Source organism: Oncorhynchus tshawytscha, linkage group LG12, assembly GCF_018296145.1.
Source record: "Oncorhynchus tshawytscha isolate Ot180627B linkage group LG12, Otsh_v2.0, whole genome shotgun sequence".
Lineage (NCBI taxonomy): Eukaryota > Metazoa > Chordata > Actinopteri > Salmoniformes > Salmonidae > Oncorhynchus > Oncorhynchus tshawytscha.
The window spans coordinates 41,272,103-41,287,567 of NC_056440.1; the positions used below are offsets into that span (position 1 = coordinate 41,272,103).

At 41.4% G+C, this 15,465-nt stretch overlaps 1 protein-coding gene across 1 annotated transcript in view; it reads right to left on the bottom strand.

Moving 5' to 3' along the window:
* Positions 1–7,993: 7,993 nt before the first annotated feature.
* Positions 7,994–15,465, bottom strand: part of LOC112263307 (mediator of RNA polymerase II transcription subunit 27) — a 106,504-nt gene continuing 99,032 nt past the window's right edge. Inside the window, exon 8 of the mRNA XM_042330667.1 lies at positions 7,994–8,921. Within this exon, the coding sequence (XP_042186601.1) occupies positions 8,787–8,921 (135 nt within the window). The 3' untranslated portion in view covers positions 7,994–8,786. The remainder of the gene's footprint in view (positions 8,922–15,465) is intronic.

Sequence of the window (15,465 nt, forward strand, 5' to 3'; positions counted from 1 at the left end):
AACGACATTTATTGGATATTTCAAACTTTTTTAACAAATCAAAAACGGAAAAATTGGGCGTGCAAAATTATTCAGCCCCCTTAAGTTAATACTTTGTAGCGCCACCTTTTGCTGCGATTACAGCTGTAAGTCGTTTGGGGGATGTCTCTATCAGTTTTGCACATCGAGAGATTTTTTCCCATTCCTCCTTGCAAAACAGCTCGAGCTCAGTGAGGTTGATTTGTGAACAGCAGTTTTCAGTTCTTTCCACAGATTCTCGATTGGATTCAGGTCTGGACTTTGACTTGGCCATTCTAACACCTGGATATGTTTATTTTTTAACCATTCCATTGTAGATTTTGCTTTATGTTTGGATCATTGTTTTGTTGGAAGACAAATCTCCGTCCCAGTCTCAGGTCTTTTGCAGACTCCATCAGGTTTTCTTCCAGAATGGTCCTGTATTTGGCTCCATCCATCTTCCCATCAATTTTAACCATCTTCCCTGTCCCTGCTGAAGAAAAGCAGGCCCAAACCATGATGCTGCCACCACCATGTTTGACAGTGGGGATGGTGTGTTCAGGGTGATGAGCTGTGTTGCTTTTACGCCAAACATAACGTTTTGCATTGTTGCCAAAAAGTTCAATTTTGGTTTGATCTGACCAGAGCACCTTCTTCCACATGTTTGGTGTGTCTCCCAGGTGGCTTGTGGCAAACTTTAAACAACACTTTTTATGGATATCTTTAAGAAATGGCTTTCTTCTTGCCACTCTTCCATAAAGGCCAGATTTGTGCAATATACGACTGATTGTTGTCCTATGGACAGAGTCTCCCACCTCAGCTGTAGATCTCTGCAGTTCATCCAGAGTGATCATGGGCCTCTTGGCTGCATCTCTGATCAGTCTTCTCCTTGTATGAGCTGAAAGTTTAGAGGGACGGCCAGGTCTTGGTAGATTTGCAGTGGTCTGATACTCCTTCCATTTCAATATTATCGCTTGCACAGTGCTCCTTGGGATGTTTAAAGCTTGGGAAATCTTTTTGTATCCAAATCCGGCTTTAAACTTCTTCACAACAGTATCTCGGACCTGCCTGGTGTGTTCCTTGTTCTTCACGATGCTCTCTGCGCTTTTAACGGACCTCTGAGACTATCACAGTGCAGGTGCATTTATACGGAGACTTGATTACACACAGGTGGATTGTATTTATCATCATTAGTCATTTAGGTCAACATTGGATCATTCAGAGATCCTCACTGAACTTCTGGAGAGAGTTTGCTGCACTGAAAGTAAAGGGGCTGAATAATTTTGCACGCCCAATTTTTCAGTTTTTGATTTGTTAAAAAAGTTTGAAATATCCAATAAATGTCGTTCCACTTCATGATTGTGTCCCACTTGTTGTTGATTCTTCACAAAAAATACAGTTTTATGTCTTTATGTTTGAAGCCTGAAATGTGGCAAAAGGTCGCAAAGTTCAAGGGGGCCGAATACTTTCGCAAGGCACTGTACATTAAGACGCAATCACTGACCACTTTAATAAATGGATCACTCATCACTTTATACAACAACACTCTAAATAATGCCACTTTAATAATGTTTACTTATCTTACATTACTCATATCACATGTACAGTATATACTGTTTTTTATACCATCTATTGCTCCTTGGCTATGCCGCTTGGCGATCACTCATCCATATACTTACATGTATATATTCTCATTCACCCCTTTAGATTTGTGTGTATTAGGTAGTTCTTTGGGAATTGTTAGATTACTTGTTAGATATTACCACACCGTCGGAACTAGAAGCACAAACATTACGCTACACTCACATTAACATCTGCTAACCATGTGTATGTGACATTTGGTTTGATGATAGATAAACAAACATTAAATTATCTGGCAACACCTCTGGTGGATATTCCTGCAGGCAGGCAGCATGCCAATTGCACTCTCCCTCAAAACTTGAGACATCTGTGGCATTGTGTTGTGTGACAAAACGGCCCATTTTAGAGTGGTCTTTTATTGCCCCCAGCACAAGGTGCACCTGCGTAAAGTTCATGCTGTTGAATCAGCTTGATATGTGACACCTGTCAGGTGGATGGATTATCTTGGCAAAGGAGAAACACTAACTAACAGGGATGTAAATAAATTTATGCACAAAATTTGAGAGAAATACATTTTTTTTGTGCCTAGAACATTTAAACTCATGAAGCATTAGACCAACGCTTTACAGTACATGTTGCGTTTATATTTTCGGTCAGTATTGTATTAAATTATCACAATAGGGCCCCGAGTTTCATTCCTCCAAATCTGTAAGCCTATGTGTATTTGCCTTAATTTACTGAACTGATGATGACTCTAAGAAAACTCAATTATCAATGAATTAGAAGACTGGTGCACACTAAACATTTCTCGGAATAAAGCATTATTCTCTGGAGCAAATTCAATTCTGTTAAATATCACATTAAAGCACTGCCACCAAATAAAGAAACTGACATTAAAATGCTGTAATTCAGCATTATGAAAAGCTCAAGCACTTATTTATAACAGTACATTTGCATAGATATAATAAAATGACATCATTGAATGAACAATGCCCTGGAGTTGATATTTCATTGGATGACTATCATGAATATTTTAATATGTGGGGTTCATCAGGGCAGTACATCTCTTAGTGTTTATTGCAAACTTGTTCTGTGATAATCCTGTCTAATCATATCATTGTGCTTTACTTTTCTCACTCTCAGCCCTCCAAGTTAATCATAGGCATAACATTTACACTGTTTTCCAGGGAGTCCTGGGTCCCATAGACTCAATAAAAACATACACATCACGTAAAAGTCAACGTGATTGTAAGGCCACCACCTGATTGGCTGCTGCAAACTTCTGGGTTCAATTTGATCTCAGTCTGCCTTTCTCCCTAATACTGTGCATCTTGTACTTTACTTTTGTCAATGTATGTTTCACCATATGTTATGGAATGGGATACAATTCTACAGTATTTCTGTCCCAGGAGCCAGTAGAGCATCTGATTTAGAGAGCTTTCAGGGCTGTTGTGTCACCACCTCGGGTGCTTGGCTATTCCCCGGCCAAAAGCACGATTCCCCCGAAATTGTCATTCAGTAGCACGAAAGCCAACTGAGGGCCAGTGATATGTACTGCTTGCTTATGTTCCTCAATCTGGCGTACCAGGATTTTGAATGCCATACAAATGTGTTGCTGTATCTTTCTATTCAAACATGGTGATACACAATCATTACGGTGGTGTGGTTCGGGCAGGTTCACGGTTCGAAACGTGATCATTCCGCGACCAGAGAGAGGGAAGGAATCAGGTGTGATGATGCGAGCCCGGAGTACTGTTGATAACACAGTGCTTAGTTGGGGGATCTGGTGGCGATGCTGAGGAACAGATGGGACGTGGATGTGGCCTCCACTGCTGAGGCCGATCCCGGTGTACGCACCTCCTACATACGCCTAGAGCTGTGTGAACGGAGCCCGTCCAAAAAACTCCTGGCACCAAGAGGAACTCATCACCATCTGTCTCCCGGGACAACAACCGACCTCCCTTAAGCAGAACTTCTCCTTCTATCTTCCACCACCCGTCTCTCTCTACTCAGTAATGCAGGCAGAATGGGAGACCACGGGAAAAACGCCTCCACTGTAATTAAGAAATGTCAGGGTGTCTGTTCAATAGGTTTATGACAACCTTTAACATAGGCTTAGCCTTTCTTTTATTATGCTGTCAGTTTCCATTTTCATGACGAAGGAGAACTTTATTCAACAAGGAGGGAAAGCGCCCTGTCGGTGTCCACTGCTTTTTCTTACTTAACACACATTTCAATCGACGTGTATTTGGATGGTGAATCCTTGGATTGTAAGGAGAATTGAGTAGTCTTAACTTCCAGTGTGTGGACTGAAATCTGTGCAGGCCCCAATCTGTCTAACTTTGCATCAACCCAGAGGAGGGAATACGGCATGGGGCACAGTTAGCTTTACAGACACCAGTCATACAGCACCGATGCCAGCTACACACCTCACGCCCTGCTCTGGTTCTTCTTTCTGACTCACAGTGGTTCGAGGGCAGGGCAACACCAGCACTTGTTATCAATAATAAGCAGTGTTTGGGAGCAGTAATTAGGTGTTCGAAGGGAACATGTCTGAGATGGGGGGCCTGGGGGTAACGAGGGGGCTGGGGGTGGGTGAGATAATGAGGACACAGTCCTTGGGAGGAGTAGGAGGCGGGCACAGCAGGTGGGGTGGGGGCATACAGGAGGGGGAAAGAGTGGGAAGGACTAAAACGAGGAGGAAATGCAGTCCAAGTGTCTATCCATTATGACGTTTACAATTCCCTACTGGAAGCTACAGGTAACTGCCGAAATAATGGAAGCACTTGAGTAAATACAAAGTACATTGAAAACAGGTGCTTCCACACAGGTTTGGTCCCGAGTTAATTAAGTAATTAACATCCCATCATGCTTAGGGTCATGTATAAAAATGCTGGGCAGGCCATTATTTTGGCTACCATGTCTACGCACCCATAGGATAACAATGCCCTCATCCACAGGGCACAAGTGGACACTGAATGGTTTGATTAAAACGATGTAAGCCATATGCCATAGCCGTCTCAGTCACCAGATCTCAACCCAATTGAACACTTATGGTGAGATTCTGGAGCGGTGCCTGAGCCAGCGTTTTCCACCGCCATCAACAAAACATCAAATGATGGAGTTACTTGTGGAACAATGGTGTCGCATCCCTCTAATAGAGTTCCAGACACTTGTAGAATCTATGCCAAGATGCATTGAAGCTGATCTGGCTCGTTGAGGCCCAACATCCTATTAAGACACTTTATGTTGGTGTTCCTTTATTTTGGCAGTTAACTGTATATATTTAGCTTGTTAGGTTGTTTTCTACGACTCCTTCTGCATTTAAACTCATAGAATTGCACCTTACCAACTGCTATAGAACACTCTGAAAGGGGAACTCCGTTGGCTACAGGTACCACTACAGGTACCACCATCCATGAAAACACGCACTTCTCCGCGAAGGTTTATTTTTTTCCACTATGGCGGGTGGGATGAAGAGAGTCTGTTTCCCAAACACTGAGTAGAGTTATATCTATGTTGCTAATCACTTTAGGTCATTCTGATGAATGACGACACAAACTAATCGTACTATTTGGAAACTTGAGTGGAAGTGAAACAGTTCTAATGAAACGTTTCTGGGGAACTGGGAACCTAGGTAAAACATTGGAAATTAATTGTTAGCTTTTAGAGTTCTCTCATTACAAAGAGGGGCAGAAGTCAGAATGGGGGCAGGTAAACATCCTGAATAATTCATTTGTTTGAATACTCAGGTTGGGAGCAGATTGTGACATGGGATTTAAAGAAATAACACACACAAATTCATCATAAGCAAAGAGGTAAGACAAAATAAACAATTCTTTCACACAATATTCCTCTGTGCAGTTTAGCAGAATAGAACATAATGCTAAGAAATGATTGTTGTTACTTTCTGTTTTTTTTAACTGAGTTACCAAAATTGTTCAGATTCACTAGAAAAGTATTCTTCTGGTGTTCAATCAGAATTTTATGTTTCCATGATTCATTATTAGGAGTGAGTCTGTTTTCTAAATGTAAAATGACATTCATAAGCCCGTGTTTTTCAACTGTAGCTACCCAGCGTGCCAGACTCTGGTCTAATGGTAACGTTGGGATTTTATCCCCAGGGCCTCCGCTTGCCACTTTTCTCTGTACATCACACTCATCTCTCCATCTAGTTCTGGTCTTTCTTAAAAGGACCAGTGCAATCAACACTATGAGGATGGAATAATCATTTCAAATTGTGAAAATGCCCTTTCGGTTTAAGAGCTGTTTGAAAACACTGCCTGAAATGTCTGCCTGTTTTGGTGGGATGGAGTTTTGACCTGCCTGGTGACATCACCAGTAAAGAAATAGCGCACATAGAACATATCTACCGTTCTTAGACTTGCTTTCAATGAGAATGAAAAAAGTTACATATTTCAACTTTAATAGACTAATAAGAAAGAGTTCCAAACTTCTCTGCCAATAACGGTAGTTTTTCCCTCCCAACTTAGACCTCTCCCAGACAGTCCTATCAAAATTGTTGCTTGAAAAATGGCTCTTTGCTAAGAAGCAATTTGTATTTATTTTTTGGCCATTTTTATGGAATACAATTACAGTAAGGTTCATTGTTACTTCATTGTTACCCAAATGGGTATTTATCATGATGAATAGCCCCTGGCTCAAAACAGAACTAACATCAACAACATGCATGCCAGTCTTTCCTGGTTGGGTTCACAAGAGATTAACTGCTTCTCCTAGTTTTTATGATATATTCATATTACTGTGATGAAAATTCCAGATTATCTGTACAATCAAATAACATTCAGCTCAGACACCCATACATACCCCACAAGACATGCCACCAGGGGACTCTGGAAAAACTAAATCACGGCAATGCAGTTTCATACAAAGTCATGATCGTGTTGAACTCCCATCTCCAATTACTCAAGCATCAATTCATGGAACAGTGGGGAATGTGAGGGGACACACACAAACACAATATTTTTTAGTTGTATTGTTTGTATATTGTTGTATTTTAAACGTGTGTGACTGTCCTTGTCTATCTGTGTTTTGTTGCTGGCCATGTTTTGTGTTTTTTTTTGTCAACCCTAGGAAGAGCAGCTGCTGCTTCTACAGAAGCTAATGGGGATCCAAATAAACACAACTTGTAGCAACCACACATTTAGACGTGGAGCACGTTATGATTGGCCAGTAAGGGGTCAAGCCTCGACACATTTACAACTTGTTTATTAATCATTACCCAGCCCTCACACCACCGCCAGCTATTGCGCCCATAATTCTGGTTGTGAAAATATCCAAAACATTTTGGACACAACCACAAACCTATAGTGCTACCACCAGTGCTACGATTTACCATTGCTTTAGGTTTGTTATAGAGCCTATTGAGTACTAGGTGTACTTGACTGATGTCATTGACAGAATAAAATATTTTAGATTCACTAAGTTACTAAACGTGCCCCTGTGCAGACTACAAGTTGAATGTGTAAGAATGCTAAGATAATTGAGAGAGATAATAAGAACAAGTGGGCTACACTGGGCTTGACTGTACACTCGACTAGAGGGAATGAATCAGCTGGGCTTTCTTTAGCCACTGGCCCTGGTACATTTCTCTTTTCCCCACATCGCCCTACTCTGCCAATCAATCACACTATTACACTCTGATGAAGGCTCGGTGGCTATTTCACACTGCAAATAAATTGGAGGGAAGGGGTTTTTGGAGCTTCTCTGAATGGAGCATTGACTAATTCCTGTGGATGGATGGACAGAACAGGCAGACCCACGGTCCTGTCCTGCTGTCCTATGGAGGAGATGGATACTAACAGTACACTTTTATCACCATTATTCATATTCTGCTTAATCTGACTAGCTCTTCCAGTGGCTGATTCTACAAAGTAACATAAACAAAATCAATAATTCAGAGCTGGAAAGCCAGAAGGGAACCTGTACAGAAGAGACACAGCATGATGTCCCTATTGTGCTGGAAAGGTTACTATACAAAAGGCCCATTCCAATTTCATGCTTCATGCAATCTGAACCACTCTTGTAAACTCCTATTGTTTTTCCTCAAAAGTGTGCAACTAAGTTTTTAGTTAGGAGAGAATCTTGTATGCGTTGTATCCGTGACTTAAAATACCTTGGTTCAGAATGTCACTATTGCGTGTAGTCAAAGAAATGTACACTGCATTTGACTGTATGCTCTTTGACAATGAGCCAAGGATCCTTGACAAAAACTGCTGTTCAGAGTCACAAAGAGTCCCACGAATGATGAAATGCATGGGTAATGTCTATCTAAAAGTTGATGAACAAGACTAGAGATGTTCAAAAGTATTTATATTTGGTTGTGTTATGAATTGGGAAAACCATTTTCTCCATCCTGCAAAAGCTTAAAATAAGATGACACTGATGGCTACTATTAAACAAAATGTTGTACTTTATTTAGACAATGGTTATCAAAAAAGAGCACAGATTATTTTGAAAGTGTAAAGTGCCGCCTAATTCTACAAAATGAGCAATTCCCTTCACTTGCCTTTTTTGACTCCCACCTCACAAAAAAAAGCCCTTTTCCTCCACATATCCAGCATGGTTCATGAAATATTAAACTCAGCTCCTGTACAAAAGGGATACAACACAATGCCAAACAAACTGCACAATATTTGGGCCATACATGTGTTCGCTCTAACTTTGCTGAAAAATAACTTATTCTATTATTATTTGGAGAAGTTCTGGTTGTGCAGGACCTAAATAAAAAGGTTACGCACAACCAGGGGGCTGGAGCAGGAGTACTGAACAATTTATTATATGGCAAACATTTGGACAGCTGTGAGATTGGGTTAAAGTGTGAGATTGGGTTAAACGTGAGTAGACGCATTAATATGACATCATCCTACACAGTGGGAGGACAACAACAAAATTCAAATCAAACCACCGGGACTGCCACTACTGCCTCAGCCCTATGTGTCAATGAGGGCGGAAGAGCCAATAGCGGCAGTCTTGGCATATTTAATTAGATCCCTTCTCCCTCCCATTCCAACCCAGTTGGCTTCCTGATGCCCATTCAACCAGGAGGAGGACTATAAGGCAGTGACATACAGTCCATAAACAACAGTGCTGATTCCTACATGAACAGTGTAGGCAGAGGTTGAAGAGCAGGTGAAGTCTTATTAGATGGGGTGTCAGAACAGTTTCCAATTGAACCCCCCGATTCCTCATTGCCTACACGTGTCGTGGAAGGCCTCCAGGGTGCGAAAGTCTCTCCAGGTCGGGGGAAGGCCCTCCTGCAGAAACTTCCCACAACGCTGACACGGGGTCTGGAACAGCTTGATGTAGCTTCTCAGCCAGGTCTGACAAGGAGAAAAGAAAAGGGAAATTCAGGCAGGAAGACAGTGATATACAGTGCCTTGCGAAAGTATTCGGCCCCCTTGAACTTTGCGACCTTTAGCCACATTTCAGGCTTCAAACATAAAGATATAAAACTATTTTTTTGTGAAGAATCAACAACAAGTGGGACACAATCATGAAGTGGAACGACATTTATTGGATATTTCAAACTTTTTTAACAAATCAAAAACTGAAAATTGCGTGTGCAAAATGATTCAGCCCCCTTAAGTTAATACTTTGTAGCGCCACCTTTTGCTGCGATTACAGCTGTAAGTCGCTTGGGGTATGTCTCTATCAGTTTTGCACATTGAGAGACTGAAATTGTTTCCCATTCCTCCTTGCAAAACAGCTCGAGCTCAGTGAGGTTGGATGGAGAGCATTTGTGAACAGCAGTTTTCAGTTCTTTCCACAGATTCTCAATTGGATTCAGGTCTGGACTTTGACTTGGCCATTCTAACACCTGGATATGTTTATTTTTGAACCATTCCATTGTAGATTTTGCTTTATGTTTTGGATCATTGTCTTGTTGGAAGACAAATCTCCGTCCCAGTCTCAGGTCTTTTGCAGACTCCATCAGGTTTTCTTCCAGAATGGTCCTGTATTTGGCTCCATCCATCTTCCCATCAATTTTAACCATCTTCCCTGTCCCTGCTGAAGAAAAGCAGGCCCAAACCATGATGCTGCCACCACCATGTTTGACAGTGGGGATGGTGTGTTCATGGTGATGAGCTGTGTTGCTTTTACGCCAAACATAACGTTTTGCATTGTTGCCAAAAAGTTCAATTTTGGTTTCATCTGACCAGAGCACCTTCTTCCACATGTTTGGTGTGTCTCCCAGGTGGCTTGTGGCAAACTTTAAACAACACTTTTTATGGATATCTTTAAGAAATGGCTTTCTTCTTGCCACTCTTCCATAAAGGCCAGATTTGTGCAATATACGACTGATTGTTGTCCTATGGACAGAGTCTCCCACCTCAGCTGTAGATCTCTGCAGTTCATCCAGAGTGATCATGGGCCTCTTGGCTGCATCTCTGATCAGTCTTCTCCTTGTATGAGCTGAAAGTTTAGAGGGACGGCCAGGTCTTGGTAGATTTGCAGTGGTCTGATACTCCTTCCATTTCAATATTATTGCTTGCACAGTGCTCCTTGGGATGTTTAAAGCTTGGGAAATCTTTTTGTATCCAAATCCGGCTTTAAACTTCTTCACAACAGTATCTCGGACCTGCCTGGTGTGTTCCTTGTTCTTCATGATGCTCTCTGCGCTTTTAACGGACCTCTGAGACTATCACAGTGCAGGTGCATTTATACGGAGACTTGATTACACACAGGTGGATTGTATTTATCATCATTAGTCATTTAGGTCAACATTGGATCATTCAGAGATCCTCACTGAACTTCTGGAGAGAGTTTGCTGCACTGAAAGTAAAGGGGCTGAATAATTTTGCACGCCCAATTTTTCAGTTTTTGATTTGTTAAAAAAGTTTGAAATATCCAATAAATGTCGTTCCACTTCATGATTGTGACCCACTTGTTGTTGATTCTTCACAAAAAAAAAAAGTTTTATATCTTTATGTTTGAAGCCTGAAATGTGGCAAAAGGTCGCAAAGTTCAAGGGGGCCGAATACTTTCGCAAGGCACTGTATTTCTCAGAAGGACTCACCAATAGACTGATTCTAGTAAAACATAAAATGTTGGGCTATTTTGATGAACATATGAGCTGACATGGTGAGAGAGAGAGAGAGAGAGAGAGAGAGAGAGAGAGAGAGAGAGATAGAGAGCGAGGAGGACAGAGACACAGAGCACCAATGTGGGTATTGTGGTCGATCCACCCAGGGGTGTGAGTGGAGTCTCTCCACATCCTCGGGCCCCCTTCTCTCTCCCAGCCCATCAGTCGGCCCCAGCCAGCAACACTGCCAGACCTCCCTCACACAGTCACACACCTGTCAAACCTATTCACTGGCACCATCCATCTGCAGGATTAAAAACCTGCTCCTCGATTCATCACCGGCCAGCGTAATGATCACCACCCTCATTGGGCGGCATGAGAAAAGACCCATTACAACAATCTCATGTTAGCGCTGCGACGAGAACACTACGGTTAAAGGCAAGTAGAGAGTAATGCATTTGCAAAGCCTATGGAATAGCAACTGCAAAACAGGTGCAAAGAAGCCATATTTGTGTTATTGCTTAGAGGCTACTTAAGACGGGACCGAGGCCAACTGTTCCTTTAAACAGGATTGATTGCAGACATTGTGCTAATGTCTTTCTAGACAGAGTCAAGTTGTAAACGAGGACAGGCTTGTAATGGAGGCGCCCGGGTGTTGCCCTTGAAGCCGAGCCGTTGATCTGTCTGATTGGACCCAGCCACCACACCCCGGCCAGGCCAGATCAGAATAGGTCTCCAACACCGGAGTGGCTAATTAATCTCCCTCACCTCAGCACTAAGAGCACAGGTCTGCAGAGTGGACAGTGGGGCTATTTAAAAACATCAAGTAGGGCAGGCACAATTACTGCATAACTGGTGGTTATGGATGAAGACTGCCATGAAAATAAAATACCTGTCATTCTTTTTGTGTGGAAGAAACAGATGACTGAAGACAGGATAGCCAGGCATTAGTGCGGTAGAGTCTGTTCTGCGTTAACATGAAGTTTTTACAACATGATGAAACTTTGTTTCACCTTGCTGAAACAAGCAAGGTGTTGTAGCAAACCAGTCATTGGTTGCCTAGCAAAGCCCCCCTCCCTGCAGCAGCACATGCTGTCAGAAGCGGGGCAGAGGAGGAAATGTGTGAATTTTTAAAATGTTATTATATATATATATAGTTGAAGTTGGAGGTTTACATACACCTTAGCCAAATACATTTCAACTCAGTTTTTCACAATTCCTGACATTTAATCCTAGTAAAAATTCCCTGTTTTAGGTCAGTTAGGATCACCAATTTATTTTAAGAATGTGAAATGTCAGAATAATAGCAGAGAGAATGATTTATTTCAGCACATTCCCAGTGGGTCAGCAGCTTACATACACTCAATTAGTATTTGGTAGCATTGCCTTCAAATTGTTTAACTTGGGTCAAACGTTTCGGGTAGCCTTTCACAAGCTTCCCACAATAAGTTGGGTGAATTTCGGCACATTCCTTCTGACAGAGCTGGTGTAATTGAGTCAGGTTTTGTAGGCCTTCTTTTTCGCACACGCTTCTTCAGTTCTGCCCACACATTTTCTATAGGATTGAGGTCAGGGAGGGCTTTGTGATGGCCAGTCCAATACCTTGACTTTGTTGTGCTTAGGCCATTTTGCCACAACTTTGGAAGTATGCTTGTGGTTATTGTCCATTTGGAAGACCCATTTGAGACCAAGCTTTAACTTCCTGACTGATGTCTTGAAATGTTGCTTCAATATATCCACATAATTTTTCTTTCCTCATGTCAATCTATTTTGTGAAGTTCACCAGTCCCTCCTGCAGCAAAGCACCCGCCACAACATGCATCACGGTTGGGATGATTATCACACCAATGATTATTATTATTTGACCATGCTGGTCATTTATGAACATTTGAACATCTTGGCCATGTTCTGTTATAATCTCCACCCGGCACAGCCAGAAGAGGACTGGCCACCCCACATAGCCTGGTTCCTCTCTAGGTTTCTTCCTAGGTTTTGGCCTTTCTAGGGAGTTTTTCCTAGCCACCGTGCTTCTACACCTGCATTGCTTGCTGTTTGGGGTTTTAGGCTGGGTTTCTGTACAGCACTTTGAGATATCAGCTGATGTACGAAGGGCTATATAAATAAATTTGATTTGATGGTGTTCTTTGGCTTTGCAAGCCTCCCCCTTTTTCCTCCAAACATAATGATGGTCATTATTGCCAAACAGTTGTATTTTTGTTTCATCAGACCAGAGGACATTTCTCCAAAAAGTAAGATCTTTGTCCCCATGGGGCGGTAGCGTAGTGGTTAGAGCGTTGGACCAGTAACCGAAAGGTTGCAAGTTCAAATCCCCAAGCTGACAAGGTACAAATCAGGTGTTCTGCCCCTGAACAGGAAGTTAACCCACTGTTCATAGGCTGTCATTGAAAATAAGAATTTGTTCTTTATTAACTGACTTGCCTAGTTAAATAAAGGTTAACTTTTTTATTTTTTTGAAATGTGCAGTTGCAAACCGTAGTCTGGCTTTTTATGGTGGTTTTGTAGCAGTTGTTTCTTCATTGCTGAGCGGCTTTTCAGGTTATGTCAATATAGGACTCGTTTTACTGTGGATATTGATACTTTGTACCCGTTTCCTGCAGCATCTTCACAAGGTCCTTTGCTGTTGTTCTGGGATTGATTTGCACATTTCACACCAAAATATGTTAATCTCTAGGAGACAGAATGCATCTCCTTCCTGAGTGGTATAATGGCTGCGTGGTCCCATGGTATTTACACTTGCGTACTATTGTTTGTACAGATGAACGTGGTACCTTCAGGCATTTGGTGATTTTTGCTCCCAAAGATGAACCAGACTTGTGGAAGTCTACAATTTATTTTCTGAGGGCTTGGCTGATTTGTTTAGATTTTCCCATGATGTCAAGCAAAGAGGCACTGAGTTTGAAGGTAGGCCTTGAAATACATTCACAGGTACACCTCCAATTGACTCAAATTATGTCAATTAGCCTATCAGAAGCTTCTAAAGCCATGACATCATTTTCTGGAATTTTCCAAGCTTTTAAAGGCACAGTCAACTTAGTGTATGTAAACTTCTGACCCACTGGAATTGTGATACAGTGTATTATAAGTGAAATAATCTGTCTGTAAACAATTGTTGGAAAAATTACTTGTGTCATGCAGAAAGTAGATGTCCTAACCGACTTGCCAAAACTATAGTTCATTGACAAGTAATTTGTGGAGTGGTTGAAAAACAAGTTTTAATTGACTCCAACCTAAGTGTATGTAAACTTCCGACTTCAACTGTATATATATTTAATTTTTTATATATATTTTTTTGTAAAAAAATGTTTTATTTCTATTCTAACAGTTATAACGGGGACCGCGGTCATTTGGCTGACCAATTACTGTCACCCAAAATTCCATGACCGTCACAGCCAACATCAAGACACTAATGCATAATCTTGCCCGCACTACAGGAAGTAAGGAGTAAAAACCTCCAATGGTACCTGACACATCATGCAGTAACAATGACAAGTCTATAGTAAGGTACGCTTCCTGAGGTACTTCCTTCATAGGACTGTACATGTGGAGACTGGTTACAAGCTTCAGCGGGACAGGGGAACTTTGCCCGACTCACAACCACTAATTACAGTGGCTTGCGAAAGTATTCAACCCCTTGGCATTTTTCCTATTTTGTTGCCTTACAACCTGGAATTAAAATTGATTTTGGGGGGTTTGTATCATTTGATTTACACAACATGCCTACCACTTTGAAGATGCAATATATTTTGAAACAAACAAGAAATAAGACAAAATAACAGAAAAGGGCTTTTTTAAATGTAACCATTGCAACCATTGCAGTAATATTGTACAGAAGAAGTATTTTGTTGACACAGCTTCCAAAATGGAGTATTACGTCAAGCATTTCATTAACTGCAAAACCACGCTTGTCATCTATAGATTGGAATGTCCACAGTGCAAGATGTTCTACATTGGAAGGACAAAGAGACGCCTTCAAGACCGCTTAGTGGAACACAAGTACACCATACGGGTAGGTAATGAAGACTACCCCATGGCAAGGCATTACAAGTCCCTACACCATGGCAACCCTGCCTCCCTACAAGCTATAGGTATTGATCATATTCCGGCCTCTACTAGAAAAGGGGACCGTCTTAAACAGTTAAACCAAAGGGAACGTTTTTGGATTTACAAACTTACAGGCCACTAAATACCCTGGTTTAAATGAAGATATGGATTTCTCACCCTTCCTGTAGGGTCGTGATGGGTCCATTTGCTGTCATCTAGTGGACATTTTGCTCTATTGCCCTCAGCTATGGTTAGACTGTTGTTGTTCATGTTTTGCTGTGTTCTAGTGTACTATGGTATATTTAGCTTTCTTATTCTTGACACTTCTCCCAGTCATATTTAAGGTTAGAACTACCTTTTAGTGTTCTGATACTTCTAGTTTGGAGTTGTATTTTTATGATAACATAGCTACAGTATTTCAATGTGTAGAGTATTGCTTACTAGGTATGTCCAATCAATTGTGTAACCATTCCCTCTTCCAATTAGGGCTAATTGATAAGCTGTTAAAAAGAGGACCTTGTAATTCCTCTTTTTTTTGTACTCCCTGACGAAGGCCATGCAGCCGAAATGCGTCGGTTTAAAAAAAACTTTGTTTCTATTGAACATGCCATACTAATAAAGGCATTTTAATAAATTATATGAAGAGTGCCTTGGTCCTCCTTTCTTTTCGATGACCAATTTACCCCTTTTACCAAAGAGCACTTTCTATCTACCAAAATGTACTATTGTGTACCTTAGTAGTGCTTCCCTTCCTCCTCTTTCTATTAAAAAAACAGAAA